The sequence below is a fragment of the Melanaphis sacchari genome, unplaced genomic scaffold (genome assembly GCF_002803265.2).
Source record: "Melanaphis sacchari strain LSU unplaced genomic scaffold, SCAv2.0 Contig44_pilon_pilon, whole genome shotgun sequence".
Classification (NCBI taxonomy): Eukaryota; Metazoa; Arthropoda; class Insecta; order Hemiptera; family Aphididae; genus Melanaphis; species Melanaphis sacchari.
Window position 1 is genome coordinate 917,695 of NW_020271295.1, and position 21,951 is coordinate 939,645.

Below are 21,951 nucleotides of genomic sequence, written 5' to 3' on the forward strand. Positions count from 1 at the left end.
TAGGTTTCAGGTTATTTAATCTATAGCTAATGATAACAATTTAAATATACAAAAAAAATATTCAATGTTTCAATATTAAGGTGTAAGCCACCTTAAAGCAACTTAAAGAATTAAAATATAAGCAATAGTCATTTTTTGAATCTCAAGGAATCTATTGATATAATTTTTATTGAAAACAGTCCATTAGTTTTCAACACTTTTTGTTTTAAAATTAATTTATTGTTTACTTTTCTTTATTATTTTATATAAATAATGATATGTGACGCTACACTATTTTATGTGAATTCATTCTTTTAACTCTGTTACATAGGTTAGATCGTAATTTCCTAATGAAGTGTCTTACGTAAATCACATAATTACCAATTTCACTTAAACCACTTGAAGAAATTACCAATAAAATTGTTAGATATGCTTGATTGAATTATGTTAAATGTGTCTAAATTCTCAGATGTAATTAAAAGAATTATAGTTTCTTTAGTTTTTATGTCAATATTTTAATTTAAATGTACAAATAAATAATTATTTTACTGAATTGGCAATTTTATATAACACAATGTTCATAAATCTGTTTTAATATAAATTCTCCCTTTACTATAAATGGAATAGTGTAATGAACAATCCTTAAAGATGTTCATTGTTGATTTATTATTACCAAAAATAACAAAATATATATTTTATGAAATCAATTTAATTATGATTTACCACAGTTCAGGGTAATTCATCCATCATACCATCCTTTTTTATACTTAAATAATATATTTAATCAGATCTTTAATTTTGAAATTTTCAAGTATATGTAAAGCCTTTATGGCCTCATTTTCAATTACATATTTAAAATTTTTATTCCATTTAAAGAGTACCTTTTGGTGATACAAACTTTCTTTTTCAAAAGAAAATTAACTTTTTTTTATTTTAAATTAATAACTAGATAATTTTTTTTAAATATTGATTCATATATTAAATCAAAATTTTAATGAACGACTTCTGAATTATTAAACGATATGTACTAAGGATAATAGATCTTTTTTAATGATTTTATATCAAATATAAAATAGATATAATAAGTTTATTTATTATAAATCATCTTAGCCTACAATCTTCTAAATCTATTTTTATGAATAAAAATATTATTCTCAGTATTTTAAGTTCGATAACTCAGAAACAACTACTTGTACGAACATCATAACAATTTATAGTAAAAAGTATATGGTTCTTATTTAAAAAATAAGTTTATAAGTTATTCAATACACCTTAAATTATATTAAAAATCAAAGTATTTAAAAATACGATTCTTAAACATACATAAAAACTCTAAAACTTAGAATTAAAATATATGCATTATTAAAGGAAAAATTTAGAAAGTATGCTTGGTAAATCAAACTGTATATTAATTTATATTAATAAATCATCGGTGAAAATGATAATATCAAAATAAATTCTACAACCAATTATTCATACTGTAGAAAGTAATGAGTATATCCTATCAAAACTCAAATAAGGCAATAAATGTTTATTTTATCACAAATAGTGGTTTTTACAACAAATTATCTATTTAAATTATTTAAATTCTTTAAATTCTTTGGTTTACTTATTATTCTAACATTAGAAGATTATTGAATAATTTAAAATATTAATAATACTGTTTTTATAAAATTTAAAAATAAAATATTTTTATTAAACAATTATTACTAAAATTTAGTTTTAGTTTAAAATAATAATTTGTTTTTGATATGAAAAAAAACTTGTAATATTTTCCTTTCAAATAAATGTTTGATTTTATTATTTAATTGTATTTTTAAGACTTAAGTGGTTTAATTTTCCAAATAAGTTAAAGTTCTATATCAATCCATTCAATTAAGTGTTTTTTTTTTTTTACTTAAGCTCTAATTAATTTCATACTTGTATGCTATACATAGAATTATTATTTAATCTATATTTAAAGAAAGTTACTACATCCGTAATTGATCTTCTTCTTCCAACATTTTTTGAATATCTAATTTATTCATGAAATAATAGCTACATTGTCTGCCTTTCTGTAAATTATAAACAAAATTAATAAAATTACGTGGTGATAAAAAGTATAAAAGCAATTAGTCATTCTTGAAAAAGCTGTGTATGTAAATATTTCTATAAAAAGAATATGAACTTCATTAATTTAATTAATAGGCAATAGTATCTAATTATTTATTTTATTTCAATTTTAAATGAAAAAATTTAAAATTGATAGGATTTATATTTTTTAATAAGTAATAACTTATAATATAAATCTTATGATATATTTATACCAGGTCTTTAGCTATACGATTGGCCCCATTTTCAATTAAAATCGTACTCATTTTTTCCACTTGATCTACAGACATAGCGTAATGCAATGCTGTTCGTTCAATCTGTAAAAAACAATATAACTGTACATTATATAAATATCACGGTATTCTAACAATTATCGATTGAATATTTTCTCCCAAAAACAATTTCTAATTTTATTGAAAAAAAAATACAATAATTATTGAATATTAATCCTCCGTATATTCTATATTACACAGAATATTTTATGATAAAAAATATTATGTTATACTTTAGTTACAATTTCTAAGACTCAAGGAAGTTGAATGAATGTTTTTCAATAAAAATTATGTAAAGAAAACAATTTTTTAATATCTATAACTTGTAAGTTTTTATTATATCTTTTTAATAAAAACAATTATTAAAAATTGGGAATTTTTCTCAATTTATAATTCTTATTTAAATCCTCATATACTAAATTTCTAAAAAATATTATTTTAATAAATAAACTATCCTGAATGAAGTTTGGTTAGTTTATATATTTTTTGGTACAATAATACTTACTGTTTATGTTATATGACGTCCATACGAGTCATTTATACTAGGTTTACTCTACACATAATCCAAGTTAAAAAGTTATTAGGTATCATACCTCTATTATATAAAATAAGTTTTTAAAGTATTATTTGGTGTTTTATAATTATCACAGCAACCAAAAAATAAATTAATTTAAAATTACAGCTATGAGTTTTTAAATATCAAAAATATTTTTGATAAAACAACCAAAGAGGTCGACAAAATCTAGGAAGTTAACAAGTGGAACGAATGTTAGGCAAAGCCCCAAGTAATTTGTAATAAAAAAATTAATACATTTACCAACACGGAGAATTATAAAATTGTAGTAAATATGGTCTTATTTTATTGATTAATTTTTTAAATAATTTAAAAATCTGAATCAATTCCATCGAATAAAATAAAATTGTTTTCTCTTACATTATCAAGCACAAATAATGTAGTAGGAAAATTTTCCGCAATTAACCGTAAGATTTCTTCATTTTGACTTAGTACAGCTATATGTAAACTGCACCGACTTCGTTCGTTTTTCGCCATAGCCAACATAACACACTCGTTATTACGCTCTTTCAATATCTCTTCAACTTTATTTTGGGCTCCCGAAAAAATTTCTCGATGTAGTCGCTTTCGTTTTTCCTTGATTTCGTATTTCATTTTAAACCAAACAAAACCAATAATATTGTTAAATTAATGTTAAAATTACACTTTTATATACTATTATACTGACTTCAAACGTTGGTATACTTTTAAGGATAACTGATACGTGAGAATGACCTCTACTTAACGGTAATGCAAAAATGTCTTTATCCGTGTTCAAATCTAAAATATGGTTGTACCCTTCCAATAAAAGTTGTATTAATTTGTTGTATTCACCTAAAAATTTAAGTCTGATATGATTAATACTATTAAATTAATGAATTTAAAAATTCTAAACATTAATTTAATGACTATAAAGTTTCGTAAAAATATATGTGTATAACCAACTTTATGAACATTCATTTTTCACATCTTTTCTTATATATAAATCAAGTTATTAACCCACAAACATCTTTACTTTATTATTAATAATTATTATTTATAAAGTAGTATTTTTCAGACATAGCATAAAAATAGATTTGTACTTGTCAACTGTTACTTTCACGACACCATTTGAAATTTAGTTGTCGAGAATTAGTCGATTTCAGTGACATAAGTATAAAAATTTGGTCCCAGTGGAAAAAACTTATATGGCCCTTCCTCGTTACCGAACAAATGTAAAAGAAAAATGTAAGCTTATATGTCTTCAATGGTTTATTTTATAAGTCGATTATAACAGTTCAAATTTTACTTTATGAGCTTTTAATTCGTAAAGTTGTCAATAATCTACGCAATGCCCATGTCCAGTACTGTTTTTCTAGCTTCTACGTTCAATAACGCGGCATCCTATAGTCGTTCTTATCACATGGAATTTCTTCGAAAATTCTTTGTAATATTTAATTTTGAAAATGATCGTTCAGCTACCGTTACATTTATTATTGTTAAGAACATAATTAATAATGAATACACCTCCAAAAAAAGCACTGCTCATGTAATAATATTTTAAGTAATGATTTAAAAAATTCATTTGGATATTGCCGTTGTAATAATATTGTTTTACTCGTATCTCTAAGTTCTGTATCTGTTAAAATCAATATTATTGTGGGTATTAAAATAAAAATAAATCTGAAACCTTTTCAAACCTAAAAATATGTTTTTTATGTGAAGTGTTACAATATCTATTTTTATTTTAAATAATTTTTTTGAATTGTCAAATCTATGATCCTGTACAAGCTCATCAAAGTGTTTTTTAGTAATCTTTTGACTTGTACTTCGAAAATAATTTAAATTTTACATTTTATAGCCATTTTAGTTAATTTATTAACGATCATCTCAAATGTTGTTGTTTTATAATTGTATTGTTAGAAATTTCTGATTTCTCTGTTACCAGAGCTACCTATACCCATAAATTTTCCTTGTAATAAAGTAGAACTTAAATTTATTCTTTATAAAATATGCGATAACATGATAGGCATAGCTAAAAATTCGAATTTTTCCATGCACTTTTTATTCTTATAACTAATAATTTTTCAATTTTTTTTATTTCTAAAAATAATTTATTATAGCACCTTAAAATGTCAAAAAATCATTTTTTACTTTAATTAAGGATGAAAAAATACCGGCTTATTTAATTAATAGCAGTCGGAGCGTAAGATAGCAAAACTATTGGTTTCTAAAAAAAAAAAAAAATTTGAATTGTTCGTTATTTATAATTATTTGCGTAATCATTAATTCAAATAATTAAAAGATACTCATCTATTATAAAATATAAATACTCAAATCAATAATTTTATAAATATTTTGAATGAAAAATTTGGATTTTTTAAATTTTCAAAGGCTTGGTTGTTCCCCAGAGATATAAGAAAGTTGTAAGTACATATTTGATTGAGAAGACGTTTATAAATAAAAGTTTATGTTTCAGATTGGATGTAAGAAAAAGTCGTAATTCACTATGGTACTTATTTAAAGCAAAGTTGCCAATGTTAATCTACATTTTATACATAGGCCTAAGAAACAAACGTTTTTTGCATGAGAGAGAAGTAGATTATTCAGTTTAAAGGAAGAATAGTTTTTTTTTTATCCTGAGCATGAATGTGCAATAAATAAATTTTATTCTTTTACTTTGATCTAACAAGTGGTTTTAATGTAATAAATTTAATTCTATATCATGTTTTTAAATTTTAAATATAACTGAAAATCAATATCCAACTATGATTGTTAAAGATAACTAATTAAGGCATACTTGCCTATTTAATACCTATTTAAAACACAATATAATATGTTCATGAAAAATTAATAGGTAATATATTTCTGATAACATACCTCTGGCTATAATATGAACCACGAACTTATCAATAGTTTTCACATTTTCACTAATATTTGAACTCATCGCAATATCCCTTGGAGTTCTATAATATTCATCTCGAAGTGCAATATTCGCATCAAGCTCTTGCAACAATTGAAAAAATGCATTTCGGTTATGTATTCTAGATGCAGCATAATGAATCATGTTCATTCCAAATTCATCCTGATGAAATTAAATTATTATCTTAAATACTTTGTAATAAAAATGAATGTGTTTTCTAAACGTCTTACGCGACTTATTTTTTTAAATTCTGGCTGATAGTTGCTGAATACATCCCAAGATCTGAACATATTTTCAGAAACTTGAGATTGATCTTCGTTTAATATGCCATATGTCTGAACGCTGGGTTGCAACACCTGAACACAATATAGTGGCAAAGAAACCACCATAACGGAATGTTTCAGCCAACCATTGTGATAGGATATGTTTATAAATCATTCAAAATTTTGATTTTGAGAATTAACTATCAATGATTTAAATTTAAAATACTGGATAAATAATCAAAAAAAATTGTTCATTAAAATCAAAATATTTCTGTATTTTAGTGATATTTTTTATTTTTGTTTATAAAAAGCACACGTTTAGACACAATATTCCATCAAACACATAGATAATCATGTAATAAAACGTAATATAAATATAATATATTAACATAATATGGTATTAATCAGAACAAAGATGGTTAACTAAAGAAATTATAAAATACATTAACTATACAGCAATTATAGTTTGTAACATTTATAGTATTTATAATTTTAGGATAAAAATACAATATACATTTAAAAGCTTCATAAGAAAAATAATACCCAAAAATAAAAGAAATGTATAGTTATTTATCTGTTTAAAAAAAATGTATTTATTATTTTATTTATCATAATTGTTAAATAAACATTTTTGTTTAGAAATTAATTGATACATATCTTTAAGTTCCAAAATAAAATTACAATGCAGTTATTACAATCTTTATAATTTAATCTCACTTAAAAATTATTATAAGTTACACTATATGTGAAAAAGAAATCTAAATAATTATAATTTAATTTAATTTTAATTTTAAATCATATTAACTTAGCCAAACTTACTCCGCTTTCTTGATCTAATGGCGGATCATCGAAATGGTTGGTCAAATGTTCAGCTAAGTATAGAGTAGGGTTAGATGGTCTGCGTTTTATAAGTTCCTTTAAACCAGAAGTAAGAGGTTTTCCGATAGCTAAAATAAATATCAAAATTTATGAGGTGCTTAAAAATCTTAAATAATATTTTATAATTAACACTTTAAAAAACTATATTTATAAACTTAAAAGGATAATCGATGAATATATCATGTATATATATATATATATATATATATAATATTTATAAATTGTGAAGTATATAAGTAAAAAAGTAAAGAAGTATATCATTATTGTATGTATGAAGACAAACTTAAGAAAAGGTAGAAGATATAGTACATAATATTTAAGCTTTAATAGATTTCAAAAAAATGTATTACTAACCAAAAATAAATTCACATTAACAATTATATTAAAATTAGTTCATCCAAAGCAATACATAAAAAATATATATTTAAATAAATTATTTCAAACATTCAATACAAATTAATTTAATAATTTATTAGATCTCTATAATAGCAATAATTCAATTTTTATCTTTTTATTTTTCAATAAATTACTCGTATATTTCTTTGAAAAAATACAAATAATACACATATAAATAGTAATCTTCAATTAAAATGTAATATTTTCTAAGTGCTTAAATTGATCCAATCAATCAGTTAATATTCAATTACCTTTAATTAAGTATTCTCTGTCCTCGGCAGAAAATTGACTTGCACTCATCACCACCGAGAATAGTTTTCCAGAGCTATTAGAAGATCCTAAGTAAAGAAAATTCATTATTATAAATTATTATTTAAAAACCATTTCAGTTATATTAACTATCCATGTTTGTATCAAAATTTTCCTTTTCGGCCGTTTCTGTGTTGTAAATTACGTAACCTAAAGTTTTACGTATCTTCTCTGAATCGAATGTGGCATCACATTTTCCAAAAGTTGGTGGTGTTTGGTAATCAGCTTGAAATTCCTATGAATATTTCATGACTATTACTATGGATACAAACCAACAACAAGGGTTCATATTAAATGTACAACTGTCAAGTATAAAATTAGTCAAATCACTTTAATTGACAATGGTAGTCAGGTAATAATGGACGAAATTGTATACTTACTTATACATATTTAATGTTTACATTTTATTGTTTACACACAAAAATATTAATAAATTATTGATTTTTAAATTTTAAGTACATATAAATTAATGTTTATTCCTACGTCATGACCAACTAAACTTGCAAATTTAATATCAAATTAGTTAATACCTTAGTTTGATACTGTGGTATTAAAAGCACATGATCTATCATATTATGGTTAGATGGAGTAATATGTATAGCTACCTATCATTTTTTTGTCATCAAGAATAATATATTTATTAATGAATTTAAATTATATTTAACCATCTTTAGCCAAATTATTTACAATATATGTAAAAAATATTAGGTGCTTAATTAGTATACTGATAAATAATAATGATTAACTCTATTTAACAGCGCACAAAATATTAAATTCTACTTCATTTCGGGAGTACATAAATACATATTATGTTTATAAGTTACGATACATAAATAAATTTAATATTGTTTATGTTTCTATAATAAGATTTGTAAAATTAAAACTTTTAAATCCATCACAATAATTCCATTCAATAACTAAGGAATATTACAAAAAAGTTAAAATTGAAGAAATTCACACAACACAATGTGGTGGTATTAAATAAAATCGATTGTTTTTTAAATTAAAAAAAAAAAAAAAATCATGGACTTGAAATATTTACTAAATATTTATGTTACCGTTTGATAAACAGGAATATATAATTTTCGAAATATTTTTTTTTTTTACTTAATTTGACTTCTTTAATTTACGTAGATAACATTTTCATATAAAGAAACTTGAATGTTAATACAAGCTTTCATATTAAATTTTTTGCTGCAGATAAAAAATATTGAAAATACATTGCTATGATTTTTTTTTTTTTTACTTTTTTACAAACGATTGAAGTTTAAATTTAAAAGAAATTAGACATAAAATAAATAACAACGAAATGTTTTGAAATTATATTCTAATAATTTATTATTTTATTCAAAAATATTACTTAAAGACTTAAAAATTTTCGCTGTTGAGTTTATTTTTATTTTCTATGTGCAATACAATTTTCAAAATATTTATTCTTATTTATTTCAAACTATTTATACCATTAATTCATTTACACCAACCAACGATGTATTAACTTATCAATTATAAATTATATTTTGCCATAAATTAGTGTAATATAACAAAATATTAGTACGTAATTATTATTATAGAGAAACTATTCTTAAAAATATAAATGTCAATTCGCCGTCTTCGTCACTCAGAATCGTTTTTTGCAAACAATAATTTATCAGTGAATTAAAATTTAACACAATGTCATTTATTGTAGTAGTCTATCCACTAAATAACGAGGTAGGTACAACTGAAAGTCAAAACAAACATACAGCAGACTACAGTAGAACGAATTCCACGAATTATTTGTTAAAATTAAACACAATAAAACTTCTGTCTCGTGAAATTCTTGATATTTCAAAGAAAAGTCAACATTAGTTAAAGTAATATAGTGGATATTAAATATTCAAAAGTATATTTTTATAAATAAATTTTTTTTACTTTACTTTGGGACTCTATTAATTATCATTGAATATAAATTGTAAAATATCGATATTGTTAAATCTTATAAACAGAACCGTTTGAAACAAAAGTGAACTTACCTTTAAACCATTTTCTGTAAACAATTTGTCTATAAATGTCTTATCTTGCATACAACTTATATAATCTATTGCAGTCCATCCTTGCAAATCAATCAATTTTAAAGTATCTGGAAACTTATCCGTTAAGTATTCAAACACATCAAATTGTTCATAGATAACTGCTGTATGTAAAGGAGTCAAGCCTAAGCCACTTCTAGATTCACGAGCTAAACAGAACTTCTTCCGATCTAGAAGCTGAATTAGTTCGTCCAAGTCTCCTACAGCACAAGAACGATGAATCTCATCAATTTTATTCTGAAAATCGTAATATATATTTATGTTATAACTGTCGTGCAAAATAAACACACCATCATAGAGCTAACATATAAGTGCATTTTTTTGCTTCACTTAGAATATTATATAGTCTTATAATACTAGTATAATATATTAATTACCAAAACTAGAGTTAGATACCATTGTACTAATCTTTTGTCACTCACATTTTTTTAATACTTAAAATTATCATATTGAATAAAATACTTTAGGTTTATCATAAAGAAAAATATTAGAAAACAAGCATTATTTTTTGATTGCGTTTACAAATGAAATTAAAATTACTAAAATTAACTAACCAATTGATAGGGCACCATCAATTTTAAATATCTATCTACTTTTCGTAAATAGCCAAATCAAATAAGTAATAAATCTCATTGTTTTCATATAGCTGATTATTAGATTTAAATTAAATTTGTATAAAACTTTAAATATTTCGAAAAGCATTGAAAAATAATAAGATAATAATTAATTTTATTCAAAAAAAAATAGATATATATATTCTTTAAGCTAAACTTTACGTATCTGAAATTCTTATTAAAATACAATAATTTATTGTTTCTTTAAAATTTCATAATTATTTAACTTAAATAATTCACTAAAAAATAATCTAATAAAAATCAAAATATCGATTTTTTTTAAATTATATATTTTTAAAGATTTTTGCATAATTCCAACACTCACAAAATTTATTATAACCATTGTTTAGTATATAATTGTAGTTCATATTATCATATGAGTTGATGATAATGGATTACTTACTGCGTAAAATGGAATTTTGTTAAGAAACTCTTGAATTTCTGGATTCTCTGACGTAATTCCTATGAGTTTTTCATATTTACCATCTAAAATATAGTCAGCAATTTGTTCTAAGCTACCTTGTTTTACTATTATTTGAGCTGAGTTTATACGTTCCTAAACACAAAAAAGATAGAAAATTATAAAAATACTATTAATAAATACGTTAAAATATTAAAAAATATTTAACTTTTTATTGTTATCATAATTATTGGATTTTAAATTATATAGTCATTTAATATAATCTACCCCATATAAGATTAATCTTAAGTCACAGTTTTCTGTGCAAGGTATTGTCAATCTGTGTGCTAAATACCGGAATTCGATAACTTCACTTTATTATTTCAACAATCATCCCAAGCTTACGTTTTGCTAAAATTAACGAAAAAGTAAAGTAATATTTTAACTGCGACCGATCGTTGGAAATTTAGTTACAATGAAATTCAATGAAAGCCAATTTAAAATGCTTTTAAAATACTTTTTGACTCATTTATTTTAAATACCTACTTTAAAAATATTTTTCTTCATTATTTTGTTTCAAAATACCAAATGCATTTTTTTCGTTTTACCATTTTATGCTAATGACCAATATTTACATATTTAACAAATTTAAATTTTGTTTCTATAATAATATTTTATCATGATTCTAAGATTGTATTATATGATTTAATCAAATTAGCAGACAACAAAAATAGCTAACCTGATCATCTCCGAATCTAAAATTTTTGAGCCCGTGTATTATTGAATGTACCTATGTATATATTAAATATTTAATTTATAAATATAAGGTTAAGTATGATTTTTGATTAACATACAAATACTTCCATATTAAATTCATTAAAAAAAGTATTAATTAAACATTGTGAATACTTTAAAAAGTATTTATATTTGTGTAAAAAAAAGTACTTTAAAAAAAAAGTATTTGAATACGGATTTTAAATACAAATGATAAGTAATATTTAAATACATATTCCAATTACATTTGAAAAGTAGTCTCATCAAGATGTCAAGACTATTACTGCCTAGACCAGATTTCATCGCCACCCAAAATTAAGTCTCACACTCTAATATGAGAAAAAGTATAACCAAATGTTGTATTATTATTTTTTACATTTTTAATATTTTGTTAAATAATATAATTATGTAAATTCTAAATAGCAAAATATTAAGAAAAAATAATGTTTATTGCTAAATTGATATTATAACGATATTAGATATTTATAAATACATGAATTTATTCATAAAACAATTTCTGATTTAAATAAATTGCATAATCAGTTTAACCAATGAATTAAAATGACTAAAATAATTTTGTTACTACCTTGCCACAAAAATGTTTGCACATTCTATAAATTATTATCTTTTTACATATGATTACCTGCATAAATATTGATAATACTATAAATTAAATAAATATAAAATAATATCATTTAATAAATAAACAATTTATTTTACTATTTCCTAAATTTAATATCTAGAAACTCGTATATTATAATAAAAGTTATGATTTTAACAGACAATCTAGTCTAATCCATAATAATATAAAATTAATGATAAAAAAAAAGTTTTCTTTAATATAATTATTAATTATATATTTTTTACCTGAATTTCGGTAAATTTCGATTCGTTATTACCAGTATATTCTATTTTGCTAATATCATTTAAAGTATTAGTTTTGTATATCGGACCACCTATGGGTAAAATGTCTTCCAACAACCCATTATTCAATGCTTGTCTGACCTCACCCAATGTAAGGCTATTAGATTTTGAAACAGTATTGTTTGTACCACCAATGTCTTGAAATTCCGATTTCTTGTATAGTGAAATATAATCTTCATGTATATTATTAGGATCATTATTTTTTTTATATTCATAATAATCAATATCGTCAATGCCTTTAAGTTCCGATTGAGAGTATAAAGAAGTACAATTTTTATTTCTATTCTTAGGATCATTATTTTCACTATTATCAATATTATCTTCAATGTTAAAAGGTTCTGATTGAGTATTTAAAGAACTATAATTTTTAGTTGTATAATTAGAGTCTTTTTTATTTTTTTCACTTATATCAACGTCATCAGTCCTATTGATATTTTCAACATTATTTGTAATTTCAGTGTTTTTGGTGTAATCAATATTTGTTGGATTTTTTTTTATTGTACTACTAATAGTTGAATTAGTTTGTATTTTAGTTTCCTAAACAAACAATAAAACACTTATAAAGGAAAGTCGTTGTCTATAAACTTTTTAAAATAGTTACATTATATTACGAATACATACTTGAGTTGGTATATTTTTAGATTTTAATTTTTTTACAGATTCTTCAACAGGTTCATATAAAATATTCCAATCCCAAGAAGCTGGAAATTCAGATGCAATTCTCGGTGCTTTTGGTAGAATGGTTAACAAATCATTAGGAATATCATTTATCTTCAGACCATTACTTTTAGGAGTCTTACCATTCTAAAATTAAAATAACGAAATATATGTTTTTATCAACATGAAGTATAATTAAATACAAATAATTTAAATCTATGTAGAAAAATATTCAATAATGTTTAATGTTTATTCATAAATACATAAGATAACATCAGTTATTGTACATTTTACATAGATCAATATAATAATAAAGTATACATAAACTATAAAATATTATGTACATATATAGTTTAAAACATCAACTATAATATAATTATAGTATATTATATCAGATTATCAAAGATTATTCACACTTAAATGCAAATAAAGTTGTATTTTATAAATAATAACTGTAAAAAATATCTCATAACTCAATAAGCTAATACTTAAATAATGCTTATGCATCAAAAATATTACAATAACTTATTTATTATGTAAATCATAAATATATAGTTTAGTAATAATTACTTGATAATATATGCTTATTCAGTTTATTGTTTAACAAAAGCATTGGAAACAAACCTTATCAATTATATTTTCATTTGCTCCTGCTTTAACAAGTCTGTTATACATAGGTATAATATTTTTTGGTGGAGAAATATAAACATAATGTAAAGGTGTTCTACCATCGTTATCTCTCATGTTTACAGTTTTAGGATTTTTGTTTATTATAAAATCTACAATACTTAGACGACCCAGTCCCACGGCCTGAAAAATAATTGGCTTTATTATTATAAAATAAGTAAGTAAGTGAAATTTCATTTTAACCTTATGTAATGGAGTTAATCCATTCTTGTCTTTACTAGCTAAAACGTCTATAGGAACAGGATCACGATTCAATTTTTTCAATAACTCAAGATTATCATCAATAACAGCTTTATGGATTTCTTTGATAATACCCTTTAACAAACGAATAAAAGCAATACTAAAAAAATGTATTTCAACAAAAGTAAAAAAATTTAAGTTACCATTATATAGGGCACTGCTTTCAAAAACTTGTTCACTGTTGTTTGTTTGCTAGTCTCAGTCAACAACTTATCTCCCAATCCAGACCAAATAACCTTTGAAAGCTGTTTTATGTTACGTTCGTGTATCCATATTCGTATGTTAGAAGGTTTAATAGGAACCTCTAAAGGTATTAAGAAAATATAATTAACCAATCTCACGATATACATAGAATATAGATGTTTATCAAAATATATAATAATTTATAAATTATTAAAGTATTAAATAAGAAAATCTAATAAAATTACTTAAGCAACCAAACCTTACCTAATCTTAATTTATTATTTTTTAACAACACATAAATATAAATACCAATAAAATCTAAAAGTCTTACAATAAAAAGTTTCATTCGGAGTTATGTGAATGGTAAATTAAATTTAAACTTTTAACTATAAATATTTTTGAGTAGAGTTCGGTATAACATTAAACAAATATCTAAAAAATAGTAATTTAATTTAAAATTATTTAATAATTTTATTATTTTTAGATATTTTTTTAAAAATTACAACAAATTAAAAATATAGATCTCATTAAAGTAAGTACATAATCTAAATTCATTTTTAAATCCAAGTAAACTATTAAAACTTTATATTAAAATATCTAGTTTTTATTCCATCAAAAATAATTCAAAATAAACGCATTTTAAGACTAATAATAAAAGGCTACCGAAAAACAAATTAAATCCAATTTTTCACCAAAATCTTTCCTCAAAGTGGATGATTAGAGCATTTGTGTACTAGAAATAGTGTCTTCTCACAGAAAAATAAATAAATAAATAATAAAAAACACATAGTTGTAAAATGCATACTGTGCTCAAAAACCTAATAACTTCCTCTCAACACTGACCATAATAATATATAATATGCGTATATAATAATTTATTTTTTATTATGAAAAGTTTTAAATTTAATGCATCGGTGTTAAAATTTTAAATACCACTAAATGTGATAAATGACAATAAACTATTTAAAATAAAACAAATTAATATTAGGTAACTTTAAAACGATTTTAAAATTGAAAAAAGGATGATGTTATAAAAAATATTTAAAGCAATATGCCAAATGGCATATGCTATAAAAAAAAAAATTGAGTATTTCAAATAGCTACAATCAGACATACTGGACACTAGAACAAATGTACTGATCAGTATTTTTTATGCATTAGTATATAAATATTTATGAATAATATATACATATATATATATTTATATTAGGTATATACACTATTTTATAAACAAAACAAAAAATCCAAATCATTTTATTCCAATGTAAAATAAATCATAAATAGTTACCATGTTTGATAATAATAAAATAAATAAAAATATAACCAACTTTAAACAATAAAAATGGTTTTGAATATTTTTCATGAATTTAAATAAATTCTATTATTATTTATATTTTTACCATTTTATTTAATTACTACGTCTACAATGTTTATTAAAATATTTATTTACGTTATTTTCCAAGTAAATAAATTAATATAAATAACAATTTTTTTTCAAAGCTTTTAAGTATAATATTATCAATTAGTTCTAACAGAAATTAAATTACCTTGATCTGAACCATCACTTTTATAATTATTTGGCAATGTAATATTTTCACTATACTCTAAATAATAAGTTGGCGTTTTATTATTTATATCTAATGAGTTAGGATCAGCTCCAGCTTTCAACATTAAATCCCAAACCCGTGATACATCTGAACAGGAACATATATAATGCAATGGAATCCTTAAAGTCTAAAAATCAAAAAATCAGTTATATGAAATAACTTTAATTTTAAAAATAATTCTACAAAAATAAATATTTTTTAAAAGTTTAATTAACACTATAAAATATAAATAATAATTATTTAAATTAATGTTTTTTCAAGAAAACCATATGTATTTACCAACTAGGTCTATTTAACCTTTCTAATTAGTACTAAGTTATAATTTAAAATATAAATCATATTTTACAAAAAAATAAATGTATATGTTATATTACTAAATAGTATTAACTCAGGTAAATTTACAAGTGTATTTAAATTGAAACTATTACTTTATCTTTAATGTGAACAGTTAGCGGATAGTTTTTCACAAGCCAATCGACAATATCTAAAAAGTCATAGTACACGGCTTTATGCAATACAGTTACTCCATTCAAATCTTTACTGCAAACTAATTTCTCAGGAGAAATTTTATAAATATTTCTTGAAGTGCTTCCATTTTCTAATAATACTTGCATATCTCTTAAATTTCCCTTACAGGCAGAATCTTGCAGCATATCCATACGGGCCTAGAACATCACTGGCGAGTTATCAAATGTATTACAAAATATAAATACCACTATTCAGAGTAATGTTTTTTATTATGAATCATTAATTATCTTAAAAACTATAAATATTAATTAAAATAATTTCGTACATATTTCGAAAACAAACGTTTTCTAACAATATTACCAATATTTTTAATATTTGTTTCTTGTTAAATTTTTTTTTTAACTTTTATTTTATTGTACAAATACATAATTTTTAATTTTATATTCTAAAACAGAATATTATTTAGCGTATTTATTGATATCTAAAAATCAAATTTTGAAGGAGTAGTTTATGATATAGGTATTTAAACTATAGACATGTGAATGCATGGAGTGCTTAGGATTACCCTGCAAAATTTTGGTCCATTACTCCGCTCATTAATCCTTAAATATTTAAATTCCTATAAATTATAAACTATACAAACTCGTCTGAAATTTGATTTATACATATTAAAATACTTAAAGTAATATTCAACTTCAGAATATACAATTACTCTAAATAGCTTTAAAAATATATCGATGTACCTAATGTACATGTTTTAATATTTTAAAATGTGTATTAACAATAACTAAGTTATTTCTCTTTTAGTTAATTGGTTGGTTATCTATACGGCTATCTTATTATTGATTTTATAAAAAAATTTACAAACTTTAATATTACTTGTATTAAATACAGTTAGGTAAATGTATTAGATTACCATTTTATTTAAATTTGAAACATTGCATATTGGCTCTACAGTCAAAACTTCTAACGAAATAATAATGATAAAAATAAATTTTATCTCCTTACCTAAGAATTTAAAAATGTATACCCATAAACAAAAATTAAAAATTTGCATCAATTGTCTACAAAAGAAAAAAAGAAAAATTTATCATTTTAAATTATTAAAGATATAAATGAGTTTTAACATTTATGTCTTAATCTTTATCTTGCAAATAATTTAATGAGACATATAAAAATAACTATCCTCCAATCACTTTATTAAATTAATTTAGAGTGAAATATATGACATAAAACATTATAGATTCTGATGGTAGAAGGGCAAACAATTAATAGACATCTCAGGAAAGTGTCCTTAATTAGAGGGAGGGGTATTTAAAGTTTATTTAGTTTAAAAAAAATCAGCTCCTGAAATAACTTAATTAATTTTAGACTTTATAAATAACGTCTATGTCTTTTCGACATTCAAATTATGACAACCTTTATTAAAAATACATACCTTTATATACATAAGTTATTCATCAATATGTACGTTTAACTAAACATGACATTTATGACCTACAATATCAATATTGATCGTTTACAAATATACTAGTTTAATCAAAAAAAGCAAATATTAACTGCATTTTTCATTTTTAATATCAAACATAAGCCAATTTATATTTATAAATTGTACTTATCTTAATTCAAATAATTTTTTGACGAGATAAGATATGTATACTAATGATCTATAATAACTTATATAACGATTATTAAAGCTATAACTATTATATTTAATTTGTTTAGTTTGTTGTATACTTTTATTATTCATATATTTGAATATGTTGGTTTTTAAAAAAAAAACTGTAATCTGTGTTTACAGTACTTCGTTACAATATTATATATATGTTACGGTCAAAAGCCGAAATCGGGAAAACCTCAGAAATGCCCGGGCAAAACGCGAATTGCCCACAATCCTTGGGCAAAATGTCATATTTCGGCTTTTGATCGGGCAAACCTAGTTATGACCAACATCATTTGGGCAAAACCGCCAAAACCGTATACTGACTTTCATCGTAAGGACAAAACCGTAGAGTTTTAAATACGTTCGCTAATATTATAAACAAATTTAATAATTATAAAATAAGTATTATTGTACAAATATAATTAAATAAACTTAATTAATATATTTAAACCTCACTTGAGTCAAACTGTAGCGTTTTAAATTTTGTGTAGTTCTAATATGTGTAGCAACAAATAAACAAAAATATTATTTTTTTATTATTATATTCAATTATATCTGTACAATATTTTGTATTAATTATTTATTTTAACATTATAGAGAACCTAATATTATTATATGTTTATTTTTATACGAGTACTTAATATCATTATATTTGTATTATTATTTAAGTGTATTTAAATATATCTGTACAATATTTTATGATTATTATTTTTTTGTATTTAATATTAGTGGTTATTTAAAACGCTACAGTTTGACTCAAGTGAGGTTTAAATATATTAATTAAGTTTATTTAATTATATTTGTACAATAATACTTATTTTATAATTATTAAATTTGTTTATAATATTAGCGAACGTATTTAAAACTCTACGGTTTTGTCCTTACGATGAAAGTCAGTATACGGTTTTGGCGGTTTTGCCCAAATGATGTTGGTCATAACTAGGTTTGCCCGATCAAAAGCCGAAATATGACATTTTGCCCAAGGATTGTGGGCAATTCGCGTTTTGCCCGGGCATTTCTGAGGTTTGCCCGATTTCGGCTTTTGCCCGTAACATATATATATTTTAATTGCTATTTTATAATAAGCCATGATTTTAGTAGTAAAAACGTATTAATACATTCTAAATATTACCCAATTCTGGTTTTATTCATTAAATTAATTTATAATTATTCATGAAATGAATATGATTAAATTTATAAGTTTTATAATGTATGTAATTGAAGATATTTTTTATTAGTTGTAAAATGATTTGATCTTAAACTTCTATGGGGATTTCCGGTAGAAAATTATATCTAATTTTTACTTTAAAGGTAATAAATATAAATTTCTATGTTTCATACATAATAATCAGAAAAAAAATTTCTAAAAAACAAGAATATTTATGCAAATCATTTTTTAATAAATTAAATTTTTTGTTTATGTTATAATTCAAATACAAATATCTGTAAGGACTTGAAACTTTCACCTAATATAAAATATATTAACATTTTCTAGGAATCAATTGTTTTTAAATATTTTGGATTATGTTCATTTTATTTTCTATTTAAAAATATTTACGTATTTTAGTCTATACTCAACTTACACATGATACAAATTTTATTTATTGTGATATATTTTTTTTTAGCAACAAAAACTTGAAAAATGGATATAAGATATCAAAGTAATACATATTTTTTTGTTCATAGTAATTGAAAAATATTGAAAATAATTATCAACATTTTTTTTATAAGCGTCTAACTTCCAAATTTTAACTAATTCAATTTTCTGTTTTCGTTGTAGATTATTTTACAGGAAATAATAATAATAATTGAATTATTTTAAATTTTAAACTAAAATATCTTAGTATGCAATATAGGTGCCTACATTTTATATATATTATATAATATGTTTGAAGCTTTAAAATTTTAACTTTGATCTCAGTATAATTTAAAATAAATTTAACTGATGATTTAAATTTAACGTTTAAAAATCTTCATAGTATTTAAAAAACAAAATATATCATTACATTTTAAAATTTAAATAAGTTAATTCATTTTTACCTCCCTATAAAATAAAAAATTAAGTACAAATCACTATTTAACAAGGATGTGGACAATTTATACACTTAACTTATATAATTTAATGGATTTAAATAAATTGTATAATCATTAAAATAAAATCGTATATTTACTATATAAATCGGAACTGATTGCAAAAACGCTTTGATTTTAGGATTTATTGAATAGTGTCCAATTAATTTGTAACCTTCGCCATTCAGTAACTTTTCTTCCAAACTCTGCACATTCCCATCCTTAATCAATTTTTTAATTTGGTATTGGTTCATAGGTAACGCTAAAATAATAGTTTTTAAAAATAAATTTTAAATTCAATATATTATTTTTTACTTACTCCTAGGAAGGTTATAATTAACATAGCACATATTTGGCCCTAAGCCAAATACTTCATTTTTTTGAAAATTTTTTCTACATTTCTGTACATGAGATTTCATTTAAATTTTCAATTAAATTCATTAATTTTTATCTATTATAAAAAAAAACAACTAAATATGATGATAGGTGACTGCCTATATATTTGACACTATAAATTAAAATATCTTGTCCAAGGTAGCAAAACGCCGATGACCCCGCTGTCCAATAGTCGTTGCTAACAACATTCAATATTGATAGGGTTAATGGTCATCGGGATTAGTTATGATCATATAAAGAAGGGGAAGTATCAATTTTTTTTAGTTACTTAAATATTACATGATCAAAATTAAAGGGTGCCATTTAATTTTTTATAAAAACAGACTATACCTATACAATTTTAGTAGTAATAAAGTACCTATACTTAAAGACTAATACATAGTCCAAATAATAATAAACTGTCCAAATTTAATTTAATTTCATATCTTAATCTCGTTAAGTTAAAACACTTGACAAGTAAGTAAGTACAACTACACAAGATCCCTCTTGATAAGTTATTTTTATCACAATTTAATATTTTGAAAATAGATGTCACGTTATAAAATGATTTACACATAGGTACCTATGTATAAAATTTCTCATACATAGAAAGTTATTCTATAATCAAGTAAAAAAATATCAATTAATTATAGTTATTTTATTATAATTTGAAAAATTGTGATCATAAAACTGGAAATACTCCACTATTTTTATCATATTTTTTATTATCTAAACACAATGAAATTTTTAAATTATTTAAACTAATTTTATGTTTATCATTATCGCTTGTAATTTTCTAATTTTTACATTTTTATATATCAGATAAATTTTTGTAATAGTCAAAAAGTTTAAAGTGTAATAAGTATAAAGTTCCTCGCATTGTGGAACACAAATATTGGATTATTTAACTTTACTTTCTTAAAATCTTTTAGAAATTACCTATATTAATCAATATTTTGTATTTAATGTAGGTATTTTACTATTTTCTTTATAGGTATTTATTATTGTATTATTTGCATTATTAAAAACATTTATATCACTATCAATATTTGTACCACAATTTTAAATAAATAAATATATCCTGATAAAAAAAAAAAATAATACATAATATGAAAAACCTTAATTTAAAAATATTGAAAATGCATAGAAAAAAAATTTTTTTATTAATTTAATTTCAATTTTTGAATAAAATAATAAAAATGCCATCATATTATTTTCTATTTTACCTATTCACTACTATAGATCTAACAATTTAAAACAAGGATGCTCTTAATTCATAGATCATAATTTATTTTTGCAGCAATTTATTTATGTAAAAAATAAATAGGATCCCTATCTTTTTTAATGTTTTATATAGTTACTTGAAGTTTAAAGTTCTTTAAAATTTAGTATTTTAACACTTTATCTAACACTTTTTTATTTGTATTGAGATACATGATCGGTGGTAGACTAAAAAAATAATTTGACTCAATAAATTTATTTTACCGACCCTCAAATTTATTTCATCCTGAATATATAAAAATTAAATAAATTGGAGTAGATACAAACACATGCTTATTTTGAAGTTCTATAGAAT

General features: G+C 22.3%; 1 protein-coding gene across 1 annotated transcript; it reads right to left on the minus strand.

Annotated features, from left to right (window-relative positions):
- Positions 1–1,911: 1,911 nt before the first annotated feature.
- Positions 1,912–20,419, minus strand: LOC112597980. The gene is made up of 20 exons (XM_025344263.1): positions 20,320–20,419; positions 20,102–20,262; positions 16,228–16,464; positions 15,740–15,926; positions 14,153–14,313; positions 13,953–14,084; positions 13,707–13,892; positions 13,047–13,229; positions 12,369–12,962; positions 10,731–10,883; positions 9,657–9,950; positions 7,735–7,879; positions 7,587–7,673; positions 6,880–7,007; positions 6,028–6,153; positions 5,755–5,959; positions 3,584–3,729; positions 3,277–3,492; positions 2,286–2,387; positions 1,912–2,033 (listed from the first exon to the last, which is right to left on the minus strand). The coding sequence occupies exons 1-20, from the start codon at positions 20,417–20,419 to the stop codon at positions 1,950–1,952; spliced, it is 3,627 nt and encodes a 1,208-aa protein (XP_025200048.1). The 3' UTR covers positions 1,912–1,949.
- Positions 20,420–21,951: the final 1,532 nt, after the last annotated feature.